The 26,837-nt window shown below is 45.4% G+C and overlaps 4 protein-coding genes across 5 annotated transcripts; 2 read left to right on the top strand and 2 right to left on the bottom strand.

Moving 5' to 3' along the window:
- Nucleotides 1–48: 48 nt before the first annotated feature.
- Nucleotides 49–3,028, top strand: LOC135560114 (phosphoglycerate mutase 1). 2 transcript variants are annotated; one of them, XM_065001221.1, is made up of 4 exons: nt 49–536; nt 1,141–1,415; nt 1,643–1,823; nt 1,997–2,082. In XM_065001221.1, exons 1-4 carry the CDS (start codon nt 398–400, stop codon nt 2,041–2,043), a joined length of 642 nt encoding a protein of 213 aa, XP_064857293.1. In that variant the 5' UTR covers nt 49–397; the 3' UTR covers nt 2,044–2,082. The 2 variants fall into 2 exon arrangements, with proteins under 2 accessions (XP_064857293.1, XP_064857292.1); XM_065001220.1 differs by lacking the exon at nt 1,997–2,082 and adding an exon at nt 2,089–3,028 and having other exon boundaries at nt 181–536.
- A 508-nt stretch (nt 3,029–3,536) lies between these two features.
- LOC135560115 (exosome complex component CSL4-like) lies at nt 3,537–10,634 on the top strand. The gene is made up of 9 exons (XM_065001222.1): nt 3,537–3,663; nt 4,959–5,074; nt 5,965–6,039; nt 6,277–6,365; nt 6,944–6,977; nt 8,387–8,437; nt 8,720–8,804; nt 9,048–9,058; nt 9,304–10,634. The coding sequence occupies exons 1-9, from the start codon at nt 3,636–3,638 to the stop codon at nt 9,397–9,399; spliced, it is 585 nt and encodes a 194-aa protein (XP_064857294.1). The 5' UTR covers nt 3,537–3,635; the 3' UTR covers nt 9,400–10,634.
- Nucleotides 10,635–10,674: 40 nt separating this feature from the next.
- LOC135560116 (lysine-rich nucleolar protein 1-like) lies at nt 10,675–18,069 on the bottom strand. The gene is made up of 8 exons (XM_065001223.1): nt 17,732–18,069; nt 17,334–17,414; nt 17,017–17,085; nt 16,057–16,725; nt 15,511–15,963; nt 14,613–14,681; nt 12,808–12,885; nt 10,675–12,679 (listed from the first exon to the last, which is right to left on the bottom strand). Exons 4-8 carry the CDS (start codon nt 16,723–16,725, stop codon nt 12,365–12,367), a joined length of 1,584 nt encoding a protein of 527 aa, XP_064857295.1. The 5' UTR covers nt 17,017–17,085; nt 17,334–17,414; nt 17,732–18,069; the 3' UTR covers nt 10,675–12,364.
- A 1,493-nt stretch (nt 18,070–19,562) lies between these two features.
- LOC135560108 (G-protein coupled receptor family C group 5 member B-like) lies at nt 19,563–26,001 on the bottom strand. Its single transcript, XM_065001205.1, has 4 exons — nt 24,613–26,001; nt 22,760–23,873; nt 22,455–22,567; nt 19,563–21,861 (listed from the first exon to the last, which is right to left on the bottom strand). Exons 2-4 carry the CDS (start codon nt 23,871–23,873, stop codon nt 21,817–21,819), a joined length of 1,272 nt encoding a protein of 423 aa, XP_064857277.1. The 5' UTR covers nt 24,613–26,001; the 3' UTR covers nt 19,563–21,816.
- Between the last annotated feature and the right edge of the window lie 836 nt (nt 26,002–26,837).

Below are 26,837 nucleotides of genomic sequence, written 5' to 3'. Positions count from 1 at the left end.
ACAGAGAGAGGAAGATATGGCAGCATATTAGTAGCCTATAATACCTATAAAAACAAGCAATACAATAACTGTGATACGATGGTCGCCTAGGCTACTGTGCTTTCGATCCACTGAACATCACTGGCTGACGTGCTCCACTGCGCGTTCGCTTCCTCCGCACCGCACACGAGAGGGTTTCTGATTGGTCTAGCGCGGCAGGAAGTCTGTCGGCATTATTCAGAAGGAGCTTTCAAGTTCACAACAGAACAGCCAGCCTAGGTAACCTCTCGAACCGAATCCTCATTTCATATCAGCCACGACACTACTGCGGGGATTTTCTCCGCATTTGACAACAAGATTGTTGCTCTTAAATTCCCGAAAATACAGCGGAGGTCGATTCAAACGTCACGGATTCGAGATGGCTGCGTACAAGTTGGTTCTGATCCGTCATGGAGAGAGCTGCTGGAACCAGGAGAACCGCTTCTGCGGATGGTTCGACGCGGACCTCAGTGAAACCGGGGAGCAGGAGGCAAAGAGAGGAGGACAGGCGTTAAAAGGTGACCCGGTCTATAATGTTACACAGTATAATGTATCTCTCTTTCGTTCTCTCGTAGGATTAAGACTGGGCATGGAGGGCCATGGAGAGTTTTGCTGACAGATAGTAGGGCAGGCTATTCACGTTACGCAAGGCGCGGCTTGAGGAAACAGGTAGTTGTGTCACTGCGGCATTATCTAAACCATCACTTGAAGGACTTGCCCGGTGGCATAATGTGAACTGTTATCAGCCCCTACAACCTGAAAGCATGTCTGTTCTCTCTGTAGTGTAGCTGGTCAAATTGAGGTTGTGTTTGGCTTATAGCCTAGCATCTGGATAGCCTAAAGCCAACTCAACCCTTATTTCTTATTTAAGGGGCATCTCAATAGTCTGAAGTGGACTCCTCTCCTTGTCTCCTTTCCTTCACCTGCATAAGTAATATGGTGGTGGTGGTGGATGCCTACCAGCTATTTACTGTAACCTGTAATTATTTCACCTCTGTGCAGATGAAGGAAAGGAGACGAGGAAACCACTTGAGACTTAAGATGTACCCACAAGTAAAGAACCCACCCCCCAACACACACACACACTCTCTCTCTAAGCCCTACTCTCTCTCTCCTCCTCAGATGCTGGCTATGAGTTTGATGTGTGCTACACCTCAGTCCTGAAGAGAGCCATCCGGACTCTGTGGTTGGTCCTGGACGGGATCGACCAGATGTGGCTTCCTGTCCACCGCACCTGGCGCCTCAACGAGCGCCACTACGGAGGCCTGACGGGGCTCAACAAGGCAGAGACAGCGGAGAAGCACGGCGAGGCCCAGGTTAAGATCTGGAGGAGGAGCTATGACACCCCGCCTCCTCCCATGGAGGAGGAGCACAACTTCTACAACAACATAAGCCAGGTGAGAGGGATGCGGACACACATACACACAGGGGATATGGATACAGACAGGTACGCACACAGAGGTACACACACAGAAGCATGCACACAGAAGAATGCACATAGAGGCATACACACATCTACAACATCACTGAACTCATATTCTGTGATTAGACATCATGGTGTCAGCCATACAGACTTGGGCTAACAGGGTTTGACTTTGCAGCACTAACATTCTCTTTCCTGCAGGACCGTCGCTATGGCGACCTGACGGGGGATCAGCTGCCGTCCTGTGAGAGCCTGAAGGACACTATTGCCCGGGCGCTGCCCTTCTGGAACAATGAAATCGTGCCCCAAATCAAGGACGGGAAGAGGGTTCTCATCGCCGCCCACGGCAACAGTCTCAGAGGCATTGTCAAGCACCTGGAGGGTAGGTCACTAGGGGCAGTGGGGTGGGGATGGATAGAGGAAGGGGGAGAAAGAACCTCCCTACATCTCAACGCTTACTCATGTTCCAGTGGTCATGCCAGAGTAATGGTATGTTACTGATATTGTTGTTTTTCTGATTGTTATTGTTGACTTGTTCTTGTTGTTGACTTCCAGGTATGTCAGAGGAGGCCATCATGGAGCTGAACCTTCCCAGTGTTTAGTTGTATATGTTACTGATTGTTGTTGTTAATGTTGTTGACTTCCAGGTATGTCAGAGGAGGCCATCATGGAGCTCAACCTGCCTACAGGGATCCCCATCCTGTATGAACTGGACAAGAACCTGAAGCCTGTAGGGCCCATGCAGTTCCTGGGAGACGAGGAGACAGTGAAGAAGGCCATGGAGGCTGTGGCTGCCCAGGGCAAGGCCAAGAAATAGACACAGCGCCCCCACGTGGTCAGGAGGCGTCGGTGCGGCTAGGACACGTTATATTGATAATAATCACTCACACAGCGTGACATTACATTATCTTGTTTACACATAGACAGATATGTGTATATAACACACACACACTTCAAATACACACACACACATCACACTATAGGTGGATTTGATAGGTCTTTGCTTTCCTGCACATTGAGATGTCAGTATTACACAGCCAATAGGAATCAGTAATACTGGATTGTACGGATCATCATAATGAGTTGATCAAGATTGTTTGAGTTGACCAAAAACACATAGGATAGGGACCAGCTGATAGGGTATTTACAGTATCCAAAAACACACAGATAGGGACCAGCTAATAGGGTATTTACAGTATCCAAAAACACAGAATCAGGACCATCATATATAGTATTTATCTAAATGTGGAAAATTATAGAAAGTGTGCTTTCTACTGCCATGTAGTTTTGCACTGAGTGAACATGTATGTAAACATTGACGGGCACGTTTGAAAAAGGAAACATTGAATCTCATTGTTATTGTTGTATCTCTACGGCAACAGTATGTTATCATGGTTCTGGTGGTTATTGTTAAAAGGGGCAGGCGGACTTGTCCTGTACTGTACTGCTGACCATAGAATTAGAATGGGTAGAATGGGCGTCCTCATTCAGGAGAGGTTCTATTCCCTTCCACTCATTCTAATTCCATGTTGTTGACCTGTGCTTCGTGTTCTGTGTGGAATAAATAAAGATTCATCTTATTATTTATGAGCTGTGTCTGTTTCACAAGCTGCATATTTCTTGACTTGGCAGAGTTGAGCTGATTACATGTATGCTGCAATTTAGTGCTGGACTTGGACTGATATAGGTGCCAGTACTCATGTTGGGTGCTGGTACTGTTTATATTTAGTTGCAGGAGCTCCACAATACTTTTGTGCTAATATTCTATAAGAGGATCAGGAGCTCAGGCAGTAGAAAAATGTAGGTGCTGGTACTCAGCTCCTGCAGAAGTCCAGCTCTGGAACAATTACAACAAACGTGAGCCCTGCAGCTGTTCTCTCCTCTTGCCTGTTCGTTTCTGTCTGACATGTCTGGCTGCACTATTTTCTCATTTGCTCTAAAACAAAAACATTTCCATTGATGATACTGGATACATCTCTTGTTCTTTATTTCCTGTCTGCACTCATCTTAAATGAGAGTTCTAATGAGTGTAGGTGAAGGAACGGAGAGAAGGTCGCTTTAGACTTTATGCACTCAGAACCAGGACACTGACTTCATCCGGAAAACCACAACAAAGATGGCGGACCAACCTTTCCGTCAAAGACTTGAGCTCCAGGTCACATCCAATCGGCTTGCGTTCTGCTCTTCTTGAAACATGTCGCCCATGAAGCTGTGTGTTCCAGGTGAGTCTGACATTACAAACTTTTAAATTAGTTGATAATGGCATTCTTTTCACATTTGAGACCATTAGACAAATACGTTAGGCAATATGTTTTTGAAGGTTATATTGCTATTTATAGCTTTCTAGCACGGGAAATGCTTGCCGTGCCACCACATGCTCGTTTACGCTCTAGCCTAGCTAGGTAGCTAACTAACTCAGTCTATTTGACTGTTTTCTAGCTAATTAGCGAACTAACGTGACCTAACCTAGTGTATTTATTCCACATTATGTGAAATACAAACGCAATGCATAGTCAATTGGTACAAGGCATGACATCGTTTGCTAAATTACGAGCTTGTGGGGTCTAGCTACCGATGTTGGGCTTGAAAAGTACCTAGAAGACATCACATTTTTTAAGTGCCCTGCCCACCGCCTCCGGGAGGAGCGAACGAGGAGCCCACTAATTCCGAGCGTTCCATCTCTTGTTTTGATCGACTACGTGTATAATTAACCCCGGGGACTTCTCATGTCGACTAAATGTCAGTGAAATGTCAACTATAAGGGCAGTGATTTATTTTGATTGTCCTTTGATTTACGCATATGTTTGTCAGGAACTGGGACGAGAAACTGTTGAGTGATTTAGCGATTCTGATGTTTTTTGTCAGACTATTATTATATTCTACTATTGGAAATGTGATAGATCATCAGGACTCTGTTTACACAAAACATGTCTGTCTGTCTGTCTGTCTGTCTTTACTTGTAATGATAGTGGTTGTCTTACCTACCTTAGTTGAAAGCAGCGACTGTAAGTCTGGATATCTGCGAAAAGTACAAATGTTTCTCTCCCTGTGTGTATACATCTCAAATCAAATTTATTTTATATAGCCCTTCGTACATCAGCTGATATCTCAAAGTGCTGTACAGAAACCCAGCCTAAAACCCCAAACTGCAAGCAATGCAGGTGTAGAAGCACGGTGGCTAGGAAGAACTAGAAAGGCCAAAACCTAGGAAGAAACCTAGAGGAACCAAAACCTGTGCCGGGTGGAATTATAACAAACCATAAATGACCAGCATGGAGGAACAGTTGAAACTGGAGCAGCAGCACGGTGGTGGACTGGGGCAGCAAGGAGTCATCATGTCAGGTAGTCCTGGGGCATGGTGCTCAGGTCCTCCGAGAGAGGTGGAGATTATAACAGTGGGATGGCCAGTCCTCTTCTGGCCAAGATGTTCAAGATGTTCAAAATGACCAGCATGGTCGAATAATAATAAGGCAGAACAGTTGAAACATCTCTCTCTCCATGTGTGGTGTGTGTGCAGGTGATAGGCTATGCAGCACAGAAGACTGTATGCCCGGTACTGGGGTGTACCTACGACACGGCTACATCTACTCCTCGCTAGCAGGCTACGTACTCAGGAAGAACGAAGGAGAGGAGGTGAGACTGGGACAGCAGAGTACCAGGGTGTATTCATTAGTCACAGAACACAAAACATTTGGTCTCTTGCTAAATATTTACTTAAAAACCGTTTGCATAAAAAAACAAGTTTCTATTGGACAAATTCAGGTAGTTTCCTCCCCATTCCGTTTGTTTCCTAGAGTAAACACTAAACAGCCAAACATTTTGCTACAGTCTGCCACTAATGAACACACCCCTGTTGCGCTGGTCTTCTAAGCACTAACAACACTTGTCTTTTCTGACTAGTGCTGATTATAGCTGCTTTATTGAGGGGTTTTACTTCTTGTGACTGTGATATGTGGTTGTCTTACATTTTTTAATAATTTGACTAATTTAGCACACTTCTCCAGAGCGACTTGAGTGCATCCGTTTTGATATTGGTCCCTCGTGGGAATCAAACCCACAACCCAGGCGTTCCAAGCACCATGCTCTACCAACTGAGCTGCACGGGATCACCTACCTTAGTTGGAAAAAACTAACTGGAAATTGCTCTGGATAAGAGTGTCTGCTTTGAAATGAAATGTGATTTATGAGGTGTGATCAGAAGTGTGACGGGGAGAGACGATGAGAGGAGGTGAAAGGAAGAGGAGGAGGGGATTAGAGGGGAGTGGCTGGTTTATTGGCATGGGGGAAAGCAGTTGGGGCTGGGTTTGGGTGTGGGACTCATGTCAATGGTTATTTATTGTGTAACATTCCTGGAAGTAGAGAAACCACTCCAGGTTTGTTCACTTGGAACCCCTGAGGAATTATGCAGTGTTGTGGGAACGAAATGTAACATGTTCACACCTTAATCCTTCCTTGTCTTTACATTGACACTTCAGTCGTGTGTGTGTGTGTGTGTGTGTGTGTGTGTGTGTGTGTGTCTGCAGCTACCAGTCATCTCGGTGGTGAGAGAAACCGAGGCTCAGCTACTACCAGATGTAGGAGCCATAGTGACCTGTAAGGTGAGGTTGGGAGAGCTCTTGACGTGCGCGTGTCAACTTCTTGTACACCCTGGTAGTTGTTGTAGACCCACGTAGTGCTAAAAAGCTGTGCACATCACCTGGATTAAACCGGACAGAATACTTTTGAGGATTGATAGATGAGGTGCTCTTGTCACTGATCCAAGCTCTCAACAATAGGTGTGTGTGTGTGTTTAACCTCATTGATAACCGCCCTGATCGGTCTCCCTTCCTGTCCAGGTGACCAGTATCAACCCCAGGTTTGCCAAGGTCCACATCCTCTACGTTGGTTCCACACCACTGAAGGACCGTTTTAGAGGAACCATCAGGTAACAGGGATTGTCTTATTACTGTTATTCTCATTGAGTGTCCCAAATGCCACTCTAGTCCCTATTCAGTGCACTACTTTTGTCTGGGGTCCAGATGGCAACCTATGGGCTCTGGTCACAAGTAGTACACTACATAGGATTCCATTTGGGATTATATAGGGAACAGGATGCCATAACCTTCAAAAAATTTGGGACTATATAGGGAATATGATGCCATTTGGGACTATATATAGGGAATATGATGCCATTTGGGACTATATATAGGGAATAGGGTTCCAACAGAAAAAACAGGGTGCCATTTGGAATCAAGGAAAGTTGCCCCCACTGTTTGACCACCAAATATCATTTGGGATTATATAGAACCCTTCTGTTACTGTTAATGGGATTATATAGAAAACAGTATGACATTTGGGATTATATAGAAAACAGTATGACATTTGGGATTATATAGAAAACAGTATGACATTTGGGATTATATAGAAAACAGTATGACATTTGGGATTATATAGGGAACAGGATGCCATAACCTTCAAATCTGATCAAAACGAATCTACTGTTTACTACACTAATATACACAGGAAAGAAGATGTACGAGCAACAGAAAAAGACAGGGTATGTTTTTGAATCAATCTAAAGTTCCCCCACTGTTTGACCACCAAATATCATGTTTGGTATCATATAGACCCTTCTGTTACTGTTAATCATGAAGTCATACCGTCTGTTACTGTTAATCATGACGTCATACCGTCTGTTACTGTTTGTCATGACGTCATACCGTCTGTTACTGTTTGTCATGACGTCATACCGTCTGTTACTGTTAATCATGACGTCATACCGTCTGTTACTGTTAATCATGACGTCATACCGTCTGTTACTGTTTGTCATGACGTCATACCGTCTGTTACTGTTTGTCATGACGTCATACCGTCTGTTACTGTTTGTCATGACGTCATACCGTCTGTTACTGTTTGTCATGACGTCATACCGTCTGTTACTGTTTGTCATGACGTCATACCGTCTGTTACTGTTTGTCATGACGTCATACCGTCTGTTACTGTTAGTCATGACGTCATACCGTCTGTTACTGTTAGTCATGAAGTCATACCGTCTGTTACTGTTTGTCATGACGTCATACCGTCTGTTACTGTTAGTCACGAAGTCATACCGTCTGTTACTGTTTGTCATGACGTCATACCGTCTGTTACTGTTTGTCATGACGTCATACCGTCTGTTACTGTTTGTCATGACGTCATACCGTCTGTTACTGTTTGTCATGACGTCATACCGTCTGTTACTGTTTGTCATGACGTCATACCGTCTGTTACTGTTTATCATGAAGTCATACCGTCTGTTACTGTTTATCATGAAGTCATACCGTCTGGATTACTGCAACTCGCTGTTGGCTGGGCTCCCTGCCTGTGCCATTACTCATCCAGAACGCCGCAGCCTGTCTGGTGTTCAACCTTGAAGTTCTCTCATACCCCTGTTCCTGCTTTCCACTGGCTTCAGTTACTGTTTGCTCAAGACCATGGTGCTTGCCTGTTTGTGAGGGGACGCACCTCAGTACCGCCAGGCTCTGATTTGTCATGACACCCATACAAGGGCACTCTGTTACATCCACCTCTGTCCTGACGCCTCCCTACCACTCTGTTACTGTTAGTCGCAGACGTCAAAACTGTTGTTACTGCTTGGCCCCAATGGTGGAACAAACTCCCTCTGTTACGCCAGGAGTCATGAAGTCATACCGTCCGGAGACACCTGAAAACCCACCTCTGTCATGAATACCTAGGATAGGATAAAGTAATCCGTCTGTTACTGTTTAAAAGATTTAGATGCTGTTATTGTTTGTCACTGGATGTCTTACCACCTGTTACTGTTTGTCATGACGTCATACCGCTCTGTTACGTCTGCTATCATGAAGTCTTAAATGTTAATGTTTGTTTGTCATGACATCATACCGTCTTAGCTCATTTTTTAATTGTAATAGACTAGGAACCACTATAACCTTTGACCTCTTGCAGGTGGAGACATATAAAAGCTTCCGTCCTGGAGACATCGTCCTGGCTAAAGTCGTATCCTTCCATTTGACATTCTTTCCAGTTCAGTAACTAGGTAGTAACACAGGGACAGTCAACCAGTGACTGATATTGGGCTGGTTCTATTCCCTTAGTGCAGTGTAGCTTTCACCATATTTCTTAAATGTTAAATTGTGAATGTTCGAGATCAGCCAGACAGAACGCACAAAACCACTGATCTATGAATCACCTTGCATCCCAAATAACTACTCATTATGTGATCAAGATGACTGATTCTGTGCCTTTCAAAGTGTTGCCCTTTAACCTCCTGACCCCCAGATCTCCCTGGGAGACGTCCAGTCCAACTACCTGTTGACCACAGCAGAGAATGAGCTGGGGGTGGTGGTAGCACACAGTGAAGCAGGTGAGACTGGTCACATGACAACAACACTGCTGTTCTTAGCCCGGGGCTGTCCTTAACCCTAGGTTACCCTCTTTAACACAAGCCTTGGTTAACTGAAACCAACTGACACTTGTCAAGTAGTATATTTCTGTTTCCCTCCTCTCAGGAGCCCAGATGGTGTCTATCAGTAGTATATTTGTTTCCTTCCACTCAGGAGCCCAGATGGTGTCTATCAGTAGTATATTTCTGTTTCCCTCCTCTCAGGAGCCCAGATGGTGCCTATCAGTAGTATATTTCTGTTTCCCTCCTCCCAGGAGCCCAGATGGTGCCTATCAGTAGTATATTTCTGTTTCCCTCCTCTCAGGAGCCCAGATGGTGCCTATCAGTAGTATATTTCTGTTTCCCTCCTCTCATGAGCCCAGATGGTGTCTATCAGTAGTATATTTCTGTTTCCCTCCCTCATGAGCCCAGATGGTGCCTATCAGTAGTATATTTCTGTTTCCCTCCTCTCAGAGCCCAGGTGCCTATCAGCTGGTGTGAGATGCAGTGCCCACGGACACACGCCAAAGAGTTCCGCAAGGTGGCCAGGGTGCAACCTGAGTACCTGCAGGCCTGAGCAGGGACCAGTGTGCACCCCTCACCTCTCCAGCCCCCAGCAGGGACCCCTTTCCCTTCCTCAAGGAACACACAGCTTCCCTTCCTCAAGGAACACACAGCTTCCCTATCTCTGATAGAGAGACAAACACACTCACACTTGGATTGTGAACGATGCATTGTGTGTACAAAGGACCAAAATATTTTAGAGGTCATGTACAGATGCTTGGACATGATGCTTATATAGTACACGGGTCATTGACCTGACACACACACACACACAGAGCCTTATTTTCAGGAGGGATACCACACACACACACACACACACACACACAGAGCCTTGTGTTCAGGGGGGATACCTCGACACACACACAGAGCATTGTGTTCAGGGGGGATACCACAACAGTAGATTCCTCCCTCAACAACCTACAGCAAGGCAGCATTTTTTTCCTCCAGGTTCTGGAGGGCTACAGTAGGGGTGCAGGATTTTGTTCCAACCCAGCACTAGGACACCTGATTCGACTGATCACTGGGGCCTTGATTGGCTGACTCAGTCTCGTTAGTGCTGGGCTGGAATAAAAGCCTGCACCTCTACTGTAGCCTTGTAGAACCAGGTGAGAGAAAAATGCTGCCTTGCTGTAGGTTGTAGAAGGAGGCATCTACTGGGCTACAATACTAGCCCTTTAGAAGCAGGAATAAATAACATCCGGGGTCACCTTCTGATCCGGGGTCAACCTTCTGATCCCATACCCTTCTACCTGAACTGTGCTCTCATGTATCCCCCATGGATTTACTAGCATCTCTCTTCCACCAGTCCTTTCCTTTTAAATCCATGAGGGGTAGTGAATGAGTGCACACTTTGGGGGGGTTATAGAATCAGACCACAGCCCTGGGGTGACAGTCACCAGTACAGACGGGCCCAATTCCAAATGGACTCTTAAACCCTACACGCTAGTGAGTAGGGCTTGATTTGGGATTGGGCCTTAGACGGCTAACAGTTGGGATGTTGAAGCGAAGAGCTGGAATTGAAAGTGTCGTTTTGTGGCGGCACCGTTAGACTCATACGACCACGTGGACCTTTCTGCACCAAGTCAGAGAAACGGAGATGTCTAGTTGGTTCTCTCCAAGAGTTGTTTCTTCTGTCGTTTCAAAACAATACTTAATGTGTCTTCGTCTCTCTCATTTCTTCCTGTACTTGTCAGCAGAGGCAGAGTCAAATAAAGTGAATACCAAAGTGTATCATGTATGAACCTCTCACCCTGTTCCAATGTTACTTATTTACCTGTTATCAGAAAGGTTCATTTTAAAGATGTCTTTTTATTTTTATGAAATCCTTTATATAAGAGAGCCCCAACTGAGCATCATTCATAATGTCCACTTGTTGACTGTGTGTAAACAATTCTATGCTGTTTAAATGTCTAATTGACAGCTTATCAACTGCCAGTTTTTTATCATGTCATGTTCAGTTAAGGCATTTGACCGTACTAGACTATCCGCAAGGTGGCCAGGGTGCAACCTGAGTACCTGCAGGCCTGAGCAGGGACCACTACAGGGCTGCTGGTCAAAAGTAATGCACTACAGGGCCGCTGGTCAAAAGTAGTGCACTACAGGGCCGCTGGTCAAAAGTAGTGCACTATGTAGGGTGCCATTCAGGACGCTAACCTTATCATACAGCCAGGAAGCATCACATACTGGACCAGTCAGAAGGCAGACACACACAGCTCTGCTCTCATTGATACCACAGGTGGATAGGTGCAGCTTTCAGGTCAATGTCAGCAGCTTTATGTCATACAGTACTCCTATACACTGAACAATATGAATGTGTTGGTCCCATGTTTCATGAGCTGAAATAAAAGATCCCAGAAATATTCCATATACACACACACATGTTATTTCTCTCATTGTGCACACATACGTTTACATCCATGTTAGTGAGCATTTCTCCTTTGCCAAGACAATCCATCCACCTGACAGGTGTGGCATATCAAGCGGATTAAACCACATGATCATTACACAGATGCACCTTGTGCTGGGGACAAAAGGCCACTCTAAAACGTGCGGGTTTGTCACAACACAATGCCACAGATGAAGTTCTGAGGGCGTGTGCAATTGGTATCCTGACTGCAGGAATGTCCACCAGAGCTGTTGCCAAAGATTTGAATGTTCATTTCTCTACCATAAGCCGCCTCCAATGTCATTTTCGGGAATTTGGCAGCACGTCCAAAGGGCCTCACAACCACAGACCTCGTGTAACCAAGCCGGATCGTCAGACCATCCACCCGGACAGCTGATAAAACAGTGTTTCTGTCTGTAATAAAACCTTTTTTTGTGGCCTTTTCTGATTGGCTGGACCTGGCTCCCCAGTGGGTGAGCCTATGCCCTCACAGACCCATCCATGGCTGCACCCTGCCCAGTCATGTGAGATCTATAGATTAGGGCCTAATGGATTTATTTCTGATTTCTTTATAACTGTAACTCGTTAAAATCATTGAAATTGTTGCATTTATATTTTTGTTACCAGTCAAAAGTTTGGACACACCTCATTTGTGGATTTTTCTTTATTTTGACTGTTTTCTACATTGTAGAATGATAGTGAAGACATCAAAACTATGAAATAACACATATGGAATCATGTAGTAACCAAAAAAAAGTCTAAATATCAAATCAAAATATATTTGCCAAGAGTGTGCAAATCTGTCATCAAGGCAAAGGGTGGCTACTTTGAAGAATCTCAAATATAAAATATATTTTGATTTAACACTTTTTTTTGGTTAGTACATGATTCCATGTGTTATTTCATAGTTTTGATGTCTTCACTATTATTCTACAATGTAGTAAAAATATAGAAAAACCCTGTAATGAGTAGGTGTGTCCAAACTTCTGACTGGTACCGTATATATTCATACACACCACATTCACCGACAGACACTCCCAAGACCCTGCAAGAGAAAAGGTACACACACACACACTCAAGGGTCCGTCCCGACTCAGTCATCGAAGCGCACCGATCGGGTTGTGTTGATGTCAATTGAGAACTTCTTATTGGACGGCGCCGAGAACCCAAGTCCCGCCCCCCTTCCCGTGAAGTCCATGCGGCGCGACTGAGCTCGCTCAAACTCCCCCAGTAAGCCTTGCTGCAAGCTCTGCTGTCCGTCTTTAGTCAGCGCCATGTTGGCCCGCCCTCCCGTCGCACCGCTCGCTGCTATTGGCTGCCCGCTCTTCTTTAAGCCGCCCATCAACCGCAGGAACTTACTATGTTGGTCGGAACTGTCAAACTGGGCAGTGCCCCACTGGCCCAAACCCTGGAAGAGAAGAAGAACAATGTTTGTAATATTTATATTCGACATAATGATTTGTTTCAGAGAAGAGTTGGTATGTGACCCCAAATTTGGGATACACCTTGGTGTCCTGACATCATAAGAGTACTGACCGATGGTACCGGTGCTGCTTTGAGTTGGACTGGATTGGACTTCTGGTCGATCTCATTCTGCAGGGCCAGGCGTCTCCCCTATGGAATGTAATAGGACCATCGTTTTATATGAAGGCCATGTTATATAGTACACAATATATACTGTATAGTCCATGTTATATAGTACACAACATATACTCTATAGTCCATGTTATAGAGTACACAACATATACTCTATAGTCCATGTTATAGAGTACACAACATATACTCTATAGTCCATGTTATAGAGTACACAACATATACTCTCAAGTCCATGTTATATAGTACACAACATATACTCTATAACATATGGTTGGTGATTCTATTTACTGTACTCCTAGTCTAAAAAAAAAATACTCAAACATATGGCTTCAATGGCTGCCTATTTGACTTTTTGACCAGTTATTGGCAAAAGATCTGATTATTGGAAAAACAGCAGAATCACTTTGCAATCACTTGGGAGTATCCCTGACACAGACCAGGCACTACTCTGGAGCCAGCGCCACACACAGACCAGGCACTACTCTGGAGCCAGCGCCACACACAGACCAGGCACTACTCTGGAGCCAGCGCCACACACAGACCAGGCACTACTCTGGAGCCAGCGCCACACACAGACCAGGCACTACTCTGGAGCCAGCGCCACACACAGACCAGGCACTATGGGCCTCTCTGGAGCCAAAACAGACCAGGCAATGGAGCCAGCGCCACACACAGACCAGGCACTACTCTGGAGCCAGCGCCACACACAGACCAGGCACTATCTCTCTGGAGCCAGCGCCACACACAGACCAGGCACTATGGGCCTCTCTGGAGCCAGCGCCACACAGACCAGGCACTACTCTGGAGCCAGCGCCACACACAGACCAGGCACTATGGGCCTCTCTGGAGCCAGCGCCACACACAGACCAGGCACTATGGGCCTCTCTGGAGCCAGCGCCACACACAGACCAGGCACTACTCTGGAGCCAGCGCCACACACAGACCAGGCACTATGGGCCTCTCTGGAGCCAGCGCCACACACAGACCAGGCACTATGGGCCTCTCTGGAGCCAGCGCCACACACAGACCAGGCACTATGGGCCACTCTGGAGCCAGCGCCACACACAGACCAGGCACTATGGGCCACTCTGGAGCCAGCGCCACACACAGACCAGGCACTATGGGCCACTCTGGAGCCAGCGCCACACACAGACCAGGCACTACTCTGGAGCCAGCGCCACACACAGACCAGGCACTATGGGCCACTCTGGAGCCAGCGCCACACACAGACCAGGCACTATGGGCCACTCTGGAGCCAGCGCCACACACAGACCAGGCACTACTCTGGAGCCAGCGCCACACAGAACAGGCACTATGGGCCACTCTGGAGCCAGCCACACACAGACCAGCGCCACACACAGACCAGGCACCACTCTGGCCAGCGCCAGCGCCACACACAGTCCAGCTTAACGTCCTTGGATGCTTCTAGCGCCATGTATATTATTACAGTCAGAGGGTATTACTTAATCAGTATAGAGCCTTTATATTGGTTTGTGTGTGTCCAACATGTCATTGATTAACACAATGCTACAGTCAAACAACAGCATTCACTAATAAGCATTTGTATAATATAATGCATTCATAATTTATTCATAAATAGTTACATAATCAATATACAATGTTTAATTCAGACCAGGAAGAAATTACATTTCTCTTTCTCACAGTGACAGAGTTGGATTGGTGGACTGACTGGCAAGTGGGATTCACAGGATCCAAACAGATCTAATGGGTCGTTAGCGATCTACCTGATCAATATTGATCTCGAAGGCGTTTCCCCTGGTCTCTGACAGGAAAACCACATCCGTCTGGTCCCTCTGGGGGTTGGAGCAAAACAACATATCAGACAACTACAGACTGATACTGTCAGCGTTTTAATACCTTTAAGTAGAAACAATTAAGTAAGAAAGTCAACACTGTTTTCTCCATTTATCCATATATTCATTTAACAGTTAACTATTCTGTTAGTCGGCACCTCCAGCATTCTGGGTGCAGGTCAGAGCATTGGTTTTTATATTCATTTAACAGTTAACTATTCTGTTAGTCGGCACCTCCAGCATTCTGGGTGCGGGTCAGAGCATTGGTTTTTATATTCATTTAACAGTTAACTATTCTGTTAGTCGGCACCTCCAGCATTCTGGGTGCGGGTCAGAGCATTGGTTTTTATATTCATTTAACAGTTAACTATTCTGTTAGTCGGCACCTCCAGCATTCTGGGTGCGGGTCAGAGCATTGGTTTTTATATTCATTTAACAGTTAACTATTCTGTTAGTCGGCACCTCCAGCATTCTGGGTGCGGGTCAGAGCATTGGTTTTTATATTCATTTAACAGTTAACTATTCTGTTAGTCGGCACCTCCAGCGTTCTGGGTGCGGGTCAGAGCATTGGTTTTTACAATACTTTCAACAAGGACCTTTCAAATGGCTCTAGAATCAGGGCCACCTTCCAGAGGCAAACATTGTTGACCATTTCAGATAGAAATGTCAGGAATAGAGCCGACATGATTCCTCATTCTACATGTCAGAGAGACATGTTTGTTCTACATCATATATGTCTATCTGAACGTTCCATAACGTTGTACTCTGCTGAAGGAGACCCATGATTTGATAACCTCTTCACCTCTGACCCTTAACCCCTTTAACTCACCTCCTGGTATTCAGGGTCACAGCTCTCCACCTTTATCTTCTTTTTCCCCTTCGTCATAACCTTCTTCCCTTTCTGGTGAGGGGTGCTGTCCTCCATTTCTGTCTCTACCTCAGAGGAGCTCTTCTTCACCTTCTTTTTCCTTCCCTCGCTCTCTCCGTCCTCCACCTGTTCCACTACTCCTTTCATGTCCACCCTTTTCATATGTTTGGGCTTCCGCTTGTCCAACACATCCTCCTCCTCTGTTAGTGCAGAGGCCTTTCTCTTCTTCTTCTTGCCCTCCTCCTTTCTCTCCGTCTCCGTGTCCATGGTGGTGTCTGGAGGACTTGGGTTTATTCTTCTTGGTGTTATTCTGCTGGAGGACTTGGGTTTATTCTTCTTGGTGTTATTCTGTTCCTCCTGCTGTACTGCTGCTGTAGCCTCAGCTCCCTTCTTCTTCTTGGTGTTATTCTGTTCCTCCTGCTGTACTGCTGCTGTAGCCTCAGCTCCCTTCTTCTTCTTGGTGTTACTACTGCTACTGTAGCCTCAGCTCCCTCTTCTTCTTTACACTTCTTTCTCCTTTGTCTCTCTTTTCTCAGCGACTGCTCTCTTCTCACCCTTCTTTCTCTTCTTCGTCTCCCCCTCTTCCTCCTCCTGACTCTCAGTTGGTTCAGCAGCTTTAGGGATCTTTTTCACTTTCTTTTCTTCCTCTGTTTTTCCCTTCTCTTTCTTGCCTTTCTTTATTTCTATCACCCCTCCTTCCTCTACCTTGACAACGCTGATCTCTGTCTCTTCTGCCTGAGAGAGCTTCTTTTTTTTCAGCTTCTGCCCATTTTCCACTACTCCTTTCTCATCCTTTAATCCACTGTGTTCTGTCTGTAGCTCCGTTTTAACACCTTTCTGCTTCTTCTTCTCCTGGCCGCACCCTCCTCTGTCATTTCCATTAGTCATGACTTCCTCACCGTTGGTGTCAGTCCCAGACGACAACTTCTTCTTCTTTCCTTTCTGTTTCTCCTGCTCTCCTTCCGTATTCCCCCATTCCCCATTGGATGAAACCTGCTCTTCTACCAGAGTCTCTACTTTCGTCTTCTTTTTCTTCTTCACTCCTTCGCTATTCCCCTGGTTTATGGAAGTGTTTTCTGAGATCTCTTCCTCAACGTGGGTGTCCTTCCCACTCTTCTTGTTCTTGTTTGTCTTCTTCATGGTAACGTTCCTGTTGCCTGTGTCGGCCTGGACCATCTGAGAAAAATAAACACCCCACAATATGGATCTGTTTGAAAGAAGCAGTCACTTCCAAGGACATTGTAGAGAATGCATTTTAGGTTTAAAATGGACACAATATTGATATTGACAGTGTGTGTCCTAAATTAAACCCTATTTTCTATATAGTGCACTTCTTCTGACCCAATGTGTCCTGGTTCAAAGGTGGTGCACTAAATAGGGGATATGGTGGCATTTGGGATGCAACCAGTGTCATTTTGGAGAGCAACCAGTGTCATTTTGGAGAGCAACACAGAACCAGATACAAACCAGTGATCTGACTGAAACCGTGGACTGGGACTCCTTGTCTATCTCCCTCTGTAGGGCCAGACGTTGAGCCTACAGGAGATAAAGCCCGGATTAAAAACGAACAGTAAACTTTTACAGTAGATGTTGGCTAAAGTACTATGTTTCATAGGTTGTCTATCCAAATTGGCAGCCAATCCCAGCACATGTGGAGGAAGGAGTCTTAAAAATCAGTGATTCACATACACTGACTAGTGATCAATTGATAATGATTGTTGTTTGTGTGATTTGATAAATTGATAGTGATTTATTTTATGGTGATCTCATCTAACGTTAGCTACCTGATCAATAAAGACCTTTTCCACGGTGTTGTACCTTCCTGTCTTCTCGGACACGAAAACCACTTCGTCATGAAAAGCCGTCTGCATAATGAAACACATCCAGTTCAGTTAACGCAGGTAGGTTATACAAAACAATAACATTTACCAGTCTATTTGCCTAGGTTATAATGTAGTTTACAAAACGGCTTGATCAGTGTAAGTCAAGTTATGCTAGCAAGCAGCATCGAATGAATGTGCATGGGGTGTTAGGGTTAGCTAGCTTGCCATGTTAGCTGGCCAAATAACCCGTCACCGGTGATAAAACACTTTGCAACGGGTCAACACAGCAATTCGCTGGAAGACTACCTGAACGCTTCATCATTTCATATTTACAAATAACGGCATTAAAGTTGACTTACTTTTAAGACTCACGTAGAAACGTGTGTACACCAGTGCTGCACTGCTCCTTGACCCGGAAATACTGTCAGATTCTCTTCTAGTAATCGTCCTCGTGTGTCTATAGCAACAAAGCTCAACGGCACGCTCCTTCTGTTTCCTTTCCTGATTCTCTCCCTTCTTCACACCTCGTATTTGTCTTTATTTTTCTCGCTCTCTCATATGCTGTATGTGTGTGGTTCTCTCTCTCAAAAACGTGCAGAGCAACAAAACATACCCAATCAAGCTGCAGAGCTCTGAAAAGGCCATGTGCTTATTGCTCCACTACTTTTGACCGGAGCTCCCATGTGGGATGCGGCCATGCAGTGTGGGCAAACACTCACTCCATAATTTGCTCACACACAACACACATTTATACTGACTCTACACACACGCACACCGACTCATATAAAATCATCATATACACTGTTGCTGTTCTGTTGGTCATATATCCTGACACCTCGTCACATTATCCCTTTACATATCTACCTCTATAGATCCAGTATCCCTGTACATTATAATATGGTACTGACCCTGTATATAGTATGTTTACCCCTATACATATCTACCTCTATAGATCCAGTATCCCTGTACATTATAATATGGTACTGGTACTGACCCTGTATATAGTATGTTTACCCCTATACATATCTACCTCTATAGATCCAGTATCCCTGTACATTATAATATGGTACTGACCCTGTATATAGTATGTTTACCCCTATACATATCTACCTCTATAGATCCAGTATCCCTGTACATTATAATATGGTACTGACCCTGTATATAGTATGTTTACCCCTATACATATCTACCTCTATAGATCCAGTATCCCTGTACATTATAATATGGTACTGACCCTGTATATAGTATGTTTACCCCTATACATATCTACCTCTATAGATCCAGTATCCCTGTACATTATAATATGGTACTGACCCTGTATATAGTATGTTTACCCCTATACATATCTACCTCTATAGATCCAGTATCCCTGTACATTATAATATGGTACTGACCCTGTATATAGTATGTTTACCCCTATACATATCTACCTCTATAGATCCAGTATCCCTGTACATTATAATATGGTACTGACCCTGTATATAGTATGTTTACTTACTTTATCATGTTCTTCTTATTTTGTATTTACTGTGTGTTTTTGTTCTACCTTGTTATTCTCAGATTGACATTGTTATTGATTACTGCATGGTTGGGCTTACAGCTGGGCATTACATGTATTTTACTGTCCTTGTGCACGTGACATTAAAAACCTCTAGCTTTATGGAACCCAAAGAGACTCTGTCACCAACAGCAGAGGGCGTTAGGGTGCTGTAGCCTAGCCGTTACGTTGGCTGACCCAAAGAGACTCTGTCACCAACAGCAGAGGGCGTTAGGGTGCTGTAGCCTAGCCGTTACGTTGGCTGACCCAAAGAGACTCTGTCACCAACAGCAGAGGGCGTTAGGGTGCTGTAGCCTAGCCGTTACGTTGGGTGTGTCCAGTATGGCATCCTATTCCCTATATAGTGGACTACTTTTGACCAGGATGCCATTCAGGATGCTCACTAGCAAAGCCTGTAGCTTATTAGAACTGTCACTTACCGTGCCAGTGGCTTTTACCAGAGATAGATAGAAGCCATAAGCCTACAAGATTTGGAACCTTTTCTGTTTTAGGCTTTCCATGCGCAAGGCATATCATGTTAAAACGCAAACAATCTGTCATTTTAGATTCAAGCAAAATAAACCTTCTAAACAGTTTAATATAGAAATGTTTCTGCCTTCAAGTTTGCATGCTACAAAGCCTTCTACAGACACTTAATCTATAATCTATATTTTATTTCATTGAGTTTTGTGTGAGAATTGTGTTTAAGAGACATGCAACCAAGCCCTCCTCTGTATCAGGACATAGGATGATAATATAATAGCCTTATACAGGAGTACACGACTGGTCACAGTAAAGCCACTAATACCAATCCCCCTATCAGTTTCCCTAAATGGGTAATTCTAAAGTTAGAGCACCATAGGGATTAAGAGGCAGCAGATTAGTCCAATCAAGGACAAGGGGGTGTCTCACTGTTCAGGTGTTGGGAGATAAAACACACAAAGAGCAAAGAAGAAGTCTCTGAAATATATAACGTTAGTATGAGGTGCAGATCCTACCATTAATTCATATACTGTATATTCTGCCATATAATCATACTGATATTGCCCTCCCTGTTAAAAACTCTCAAAATGTGTTGCAACAACCCAATAACAAAAGACTGATATCATAGAACCACACCAAAAAAATACAGTACTCGTCTGTGACACCAATAATAAATTCAATTTCACCATCATAACATTCACCATAGAAATATGCCACACGAACGTTATATCCCAAATAGTGACAGCAGAGATTAGCTTAATAATAAAGTGCTTGATCACAACAACTCTGGTGGACCGAACACAAAGCTGAGAGTCTTATTAAAAACACTTGTTTACGTGTCCCAACACATCTAATAGAGTCATAAGCATCATCAATAGGAGCAACTCTTAGTGTTCCGCATCCCAAATGGCACCCCATCCCCCACATAGCGCACTACTTTAGAACCCTTTGGATCCTGGTCCAAATTAGCGCACTAAATAGGAAATAGAATGCCATTTGAGACTCGTCACACAGAGTCTGTAGAGAACATGAGTGGGCAGGCGAGGTTAGTGAGCACGGTGGATGGATGGAATTTACATACATACTGAATGCCTCCAGAATGGAGCCCTATTCCTTATAATGCAGTGCTTCAACCAGAACCAGAACCATACGGCTCTGGCCAACAGTAGTGCACTTTATAGGCAATAGAGTTCTATTTGGGACGTGACCACTGTTCTCCTGTACCTGGTGTGTCATATAGCCCCCCCCCCTTTTTAAAACAACAAAACAGAAAAGCTAAAAATATTTAACAGAAAAACAGAAGTCTGTATCCCTGTATCCCAAATGGAACTCTATTCCTATGTAGTGCCTGTATCCCAAATGGAACTCTATTCCTATGTAGTGCCTGTATCCCAAATGGAACTCTATTCCTATGTAGTGCCTGTATCCCAAATGGAACTCTATTCCTATGTAGTGCCTGTATCCCAAATGGAACTCTATTCCTATGTAGTGCCTGTATCCCAAATGGAACTCTATTCCTATGTAGTGCCTGTATCCCAAATGGAACTCTATTCCTATGTAGTGCCTGTATCCCAAATGGAACTCTATTCCTATGTAGTGCCTGTATCCCAAATGGAACTCTATTCCTATGTAGTGCCTGTATCCCAAATGGAACTCTATTCCTATGTAGTGCCTGTATCCCAAATGGAACTCTATTCCTATGTAGTGCCTGTATCCCAAATGGAACTCTATTCCTATGTAGTGCCTGTATCCCAAATGGAACTCTATTCCTATGTAGTGCCTGTATCCCAAATGGAACTCTATTCCTATGTAGTGCCTGTATCCCAAATGGAACTCTATTCCTATGTAGTGTCTGTATCCCAAATGGAACTCTATTCCTATGTAGTGCCTGTATCCCAAATGGAACTCTATTCCTATGTAGTGCCTGTATCCCAAATGGAACTCTATTCCTATGTAGTGCCTGTATCCCAAATGGAACTCTATTCCTATGTAGTGCACTACTTTTGACCAGAGCCGGTGCCATTTGGGATCAGCCGATAACTGTTCACTGAGCGAGCTTGACGTTCATCATCATCATTGGGGATATATTCCAGTCTGCATGGGTTAAGACGGGGGAGGCAATGTCTTTGTTACCCTTCTCTGTATCTCCTGCAGTCAAGCCTGGAATGACATTTCTTGTGAGCACTGATCTCTAATCAGTTTTTCCCTTTTCCTCTCAATGAGAAAAGTGTATAAAAAAGTTAGTGTGAGCTGATCCTAGATCTGTGGCCAGGGGTAAATTCCTTGTTGCAGTGCTTTGTACAGTCAATGGTGAGGTGAGGTAGAGGCATTGATGGGATTATGAGTGACATTGGAAACATTCCGGAGCATTCCGGCACCATAATATGCCGTGTTGCCGTGGAGACCGGTTCCAAGGTTCTCCTCTCACCACAGCTGTCTCCCTGTGTAATTCACCGGAGCGGTAGGCATCTGTTACAGACAGACAAGTGGTTAGGGTGTGTGTGTGTGCATATGTGTGTATGTGTTAAATCAAATCAAATGTTATTTGTCACATGAATACAACAGGTGTAGACTTTACCATGAAATGTTTACTTGTGATCCCTTTCCCAACAATGCAGTTAAAAAGTACGAACATTTGCAAATAGATCAAAATAAAATATTAAGACAATAAAATAACATTAACGATGTTATATACAGGCTATATACAATGAGCACCGGTACCGAGTCAGTGTAGTTGAGTTAATATGTAATAATATTATATTATAAACTGGGTGGTTTAAGCCCTGAATGCTGATTGGCTGACAGCCAGGGTATATCAGACCGTATACCAAGTGTATGACAAAACATGTATTTTTACTGCTCTAATTAGGTTGGTAAGCAGTTTATAATAGCAATAAGGCACCGTGGGAGTTTGTGGTATATGGCCAAAATTTGCGCCGTTCCTAAGATCAGCCCTTAGCCGTGGTATATTGGCCATATACCACACCCCCCCCGGGCCTTATTGTTTAAATATAATATGAACATGGGTGTTTGTGTGTGTGTGAGAGATATGACACACTAACCGTTCCTCCGTTCATCACCAGGGCCATCTCAGTGGGCTGGTACATGTGGCCTCTGAAGGGGATCCCAGGACGCATCCCCCCATGTCCGTTATGGTACGACCCACCTCTCAGTGCTGAGACTCGATCCAGGGAGAGAGCAAACACAAATCAAGGGGATGTTACTAGTTAATCATTAGTTTGTTTTTTTCTGTAGACAATCATTCTATTTAGACTTAAATCTTTTGCATGTACACAAACATTTGCAAACCCACACATAGCCTTTCACACAACCAACACACACATACACACACACACACACAGTGTACCTGCGCTGTGTTCCTCGATAGAGTAGGTCTGGTTATCTGCGCAGGGCCTGTGTGTGAGGGTGTGTGTGGGTAATGGCACCTCCTGTTGGAAGCAGGGCTGCAGGGGCTGGCTGGTGTGAAAGTAGTCCTGCTGGTTGGGGACCGGCGGGTCCCTCAGACACAGGTGGGCTTCTGGGATAGCGTGAAATAACAGGAGGATCCAACCTTGCGCCACCAAGGCAACCGCCAACACCGGCTCATCCCAGTCCGGTTGCCGCCCTTCCCCGCCACCCAACCGCGCCCCCCTCAACGCTGCGTCGCCATAGAGATAGAGCACAAGCCAGGAGACCCATAGCAACAGGGACGCCAGGCAGGACAGGAAGAGCCATACGGCATTGCACTTCCAACGCCGCTCGCACCCTCCGTCACTCCCCTCCTCTGCCTCGTCCCCTCCCCCTTCCCCTCCACACAGCACCACAGCCAGGGAGAGGCACAGCGCCGTCAGGAGCAGCCCCAGGGCGTAGCTGCAAACCAGGGCAAAGTCTACCGGTGGGTAGTCGCAGGCCCCGTGGCCCTCCCTCACCACTGTCAGCAGCAGCCACTCTCCAGAGATGATCCCCTGGACCAGGGCCAGGGCCATGCCAAGCCCAGCCAGGGAGCTCCCTTTGGGGCTAGACTTTCCAGACACCAGCCTCTTCAACCGCACCGCCTGGGCCAGGAGGCAGGAGAAGCACAGGGCGAACAGGGGGCCCCAGAGGACCCGGCGGACCACACACAGGGCCTCGTTACGCCCCACCAGGAAGACCAGGGACAGAGAGAAGAGAACCAAGAGGGAGGCCAGCAGGAGGAGAAGAGGACCCAGGCCGGAGCGCCGATCTGGGTCAAGGATGGAGTGGCGCTTGGCTAGGAGAACCACAGAGAGGACCAGGGAGGTGATGGCTCCACCACAGGCCACGGCCTCCAACACCACCCCCCACACAGACTCCAGGTCACACAACGTCCTGTAGAAGGGGTCCACGTTCACACCGCAACCCAGAGGAGGGGGAGGGGCCAGGCCGGGGTCGATGATGTCATCCTGGGAGTGTCCGCAGCCAATCAGAGAGAGGAGAAAGAGAAGGACGGGACTGAGGGCCATCTGAGATAGAGAGAAATTAAGGAGAAGAAGAAGAAGAGGGAGGGCGAGAGAAGCAAAACGTTGTTACTGAATCATGTCAACAACACAGCACCAAAATGGCCTGTCTCTTGCTATCACTTGTTTAGTCAGTGTATCATTCACTGTTGGACCACAAGAGACGGTGGGATGAGTTTCTGCTAGAGGGAACTAACTGTTCCTGGTACATCTTTCATTTCACAAATATATCATTATTATGTAATGTCCTTTCTCAATCTCTAACTGCTTGGATGCTCATACACACACACACACACACACACACACACACACACACACACACACACACACACACACACACACACACACACATATACAAACAAACACTACAAACAAAATCAAACACACACATACACAGCATGGCCCTCAGCAGCCCACTCAGCCTGTGCCAGCCAGGGCCACGGTTCCCATAGTAACGCACAGCCAAGTGGGTTGGCCTACATAGCGCTGGGTTTTCACAACACAGGCTGAGTGACAAGTACACGCACACACAAACACACCGACACACACAGTTCAACATTGGAAGAAAGCACTTTTTTTGAAAGTGTCATGGCCCGGGGTGGGGCTACGATAGGGGCTATCAAAAAGTTATAATTAAGCTATCAGTCTTTACATCTGACACCAAAAACAACAATAATCCATAAAACTACTGTGCATATTAATCCTTCAAATATTAATTTGTTCAATTATTGTGAACTGAACTCACCTTGAGAGATTAGTCGAATGTTCCGTTAGGTTACTTAATAACTGTCATGACTTCGGAAAAATAAAGAGGTCACATCTCTAGTCCCACATAGTCGATATCCCAAACTCATAATTCATCTTGGGTCCACGTTAGTTCAACGACGTTAGTTCAGCAGACTCATTTAAGATCTTCTTCATTTACAGGCGACTACAAGGTGACCGTTATCTGACGTGTTGGCGAGCTGTGCGCACAGCAGATCGCACGCTCACCATAAATAACGGACTGTATAAAAGGTGAGTCACTCGTTGACTATTCCGTTTGTATTCCATCCGGTCTCCGGTGGCGCGAGCTGTGACGGTTATTGGGTCCGTTAAATTTCACTCCTGTCTGTGGAATCTCTGGTGCGTTTCCTTTATTTTCCCATGGTATCACGTTATATCACATCATTGTTTTGGCAATGCTACAGCGCGCTATGAGCACTCCAAGAAAGTGTCAGGTGCACGCTTGACTTCACTCCCCCACATAGCCAAATATAACAAACCTGACTAAAAGTTGTTTTTTTCTCTCTCTCTCTCTCTATCTCTCTCGCTCTCTCTCTAAATATGCGGGGGATGTAAACAGCAACTTGGTTGCAGCTGTCGGCTTGAGGCTCACAGGGACGCTGCAATGCTACTTCCAAGCACTGCTCTCCTCTGCTCACCCACTGTCAGAAGTGCATTTACACCGGTCTTCCTCCATGCAGAGGTCAACAGTTCAGTATCCAGAGATTCCTCAACTTCTCTATCACTTTCACAATGCAATAATAAAGTATATAATCAGACCAGCCTTTAATGTTGGTTCCTTCCAACTGCAGCAGCTTTCAACAGTTTACATTTGACATGTGAGTCATTTAGCAGATGCTCTTATCCAGAGCGTTTTACAGGAGCAATTAGGGTTAAGTGACTTGCTCAAGGGCACATCGGCAGATTTGTCACCTAGTCATCTCAGGGATTCAAACCAACAACTTTTTGGTTACTGGTCCAATGCTCTTAACCGCTAGGCCACCTGCCACCCCCAAATACATTCATTCAATCAATCAACCGTTACAATCTCATATTAATAGGGAATAATCCATCCCCACTTTCTTGTCCTCTTCCACCCGACTGTCTCCTCCTGGCGGAAGGTTTCGAGGACAGGTTAAAACACAGGCTGGCCAAGCACAGCAAAAGTAGTGCACTATATAGGGAATAGGGTGCAGGGTAAAGCCTCTTAGCAGAAACCTACATTCAATACAAGGTGAAACATCTTCAGAAGAATCAAATCAAAGTGGGAAACCAGAAGTCAGCTAGAGCGGGTATGCTGAGAGGAGAGGAGGAGGAGGGGAGGAAGAGCGGAGGAGAAGAGTCCTGAACACAGGTGAGTGTCAGGTCCACGTAACCGCTGTCTCCTTAGTTTAGTGAGTGTCTTTGTCCAAAATGTCACCCTATTCCCTGTGTAGTGCACTACTTTAAACCAGAGTCCTATGGGCCCTAGTGCACTACATAGGGAATAGGGTGACATTTGGGGACTGAGACAGGACGTCACGTAACAGAGAAAATCCATGACTCAGCCGCATGCTGCTTTCTCCTTATACTGACATGGGGGTAATCCCCACTCTGCGACCGTGTTTGTGTGTGTGTGTGTGTGTGTGTTTGTGAATAAGATTACATGGACATGGGGGACCTGGTCCTAGATCAGTACTCCTACCCTGAGACTGTTTATTAGTACAGCCCCTGAGACTGTTTATTAGTACAGCCCCTGTACTGTACTGAGAGATTAGTTACCTGATCCTAGATCAGTACTCCTACCCTGAGACTGTTTATTAGTACAGCCCCTGTACAGCCCCTGTACTCTACTGAGAGAGTAGTTTCCTGATCCTAGATCAGTACTCCTACCCTGAGACTGTTTATTAGTACAGCCCCCCTGTTTACTGTACAGCCCCTGAGACTGAGATTAGTTACCTGATCCTAGATCAGTACTCCTACCATTTACATTTACTGAGACTGTTTACCTTATGACCTCCAGTAGTAGTGCATCTACAGCCCCTGAGACTGTTTATTAGTACAGCCCCTGTACTGAGAGAGTAGTTACCTACTGAGTACTCCTACCCTGAGAGTACAGCCCCTGAGAGTTTATTTACAGCCCCTGATCCTAGATCAGTACTCCTACCCTAAGACTGTTTATTAGTACAGCCCCTGTACTCTACTGAGAGAGTAGTTTCCTGATCC

Source organism: Oncorhynchus nerka, linkage group LG15 (assembly GCF_034236695.1).
Source record: "Oncorhynchus nerka isolate Pitt River linkage group LG15, Oner_Uvic_2.0, whole genome shotgun sequence".
NCBI lineage: Eukaryota > Metazoa > Chordata > Actinopteri > Salmoniformes > Salmonidae > Oncorhynchus > Oncorhynchus nerka.
The sequence above is the reverse complement of the archived record's forward strand: the minus strand, read 5'-3'. Positions and strand labels throughout refer to the sequence as shown.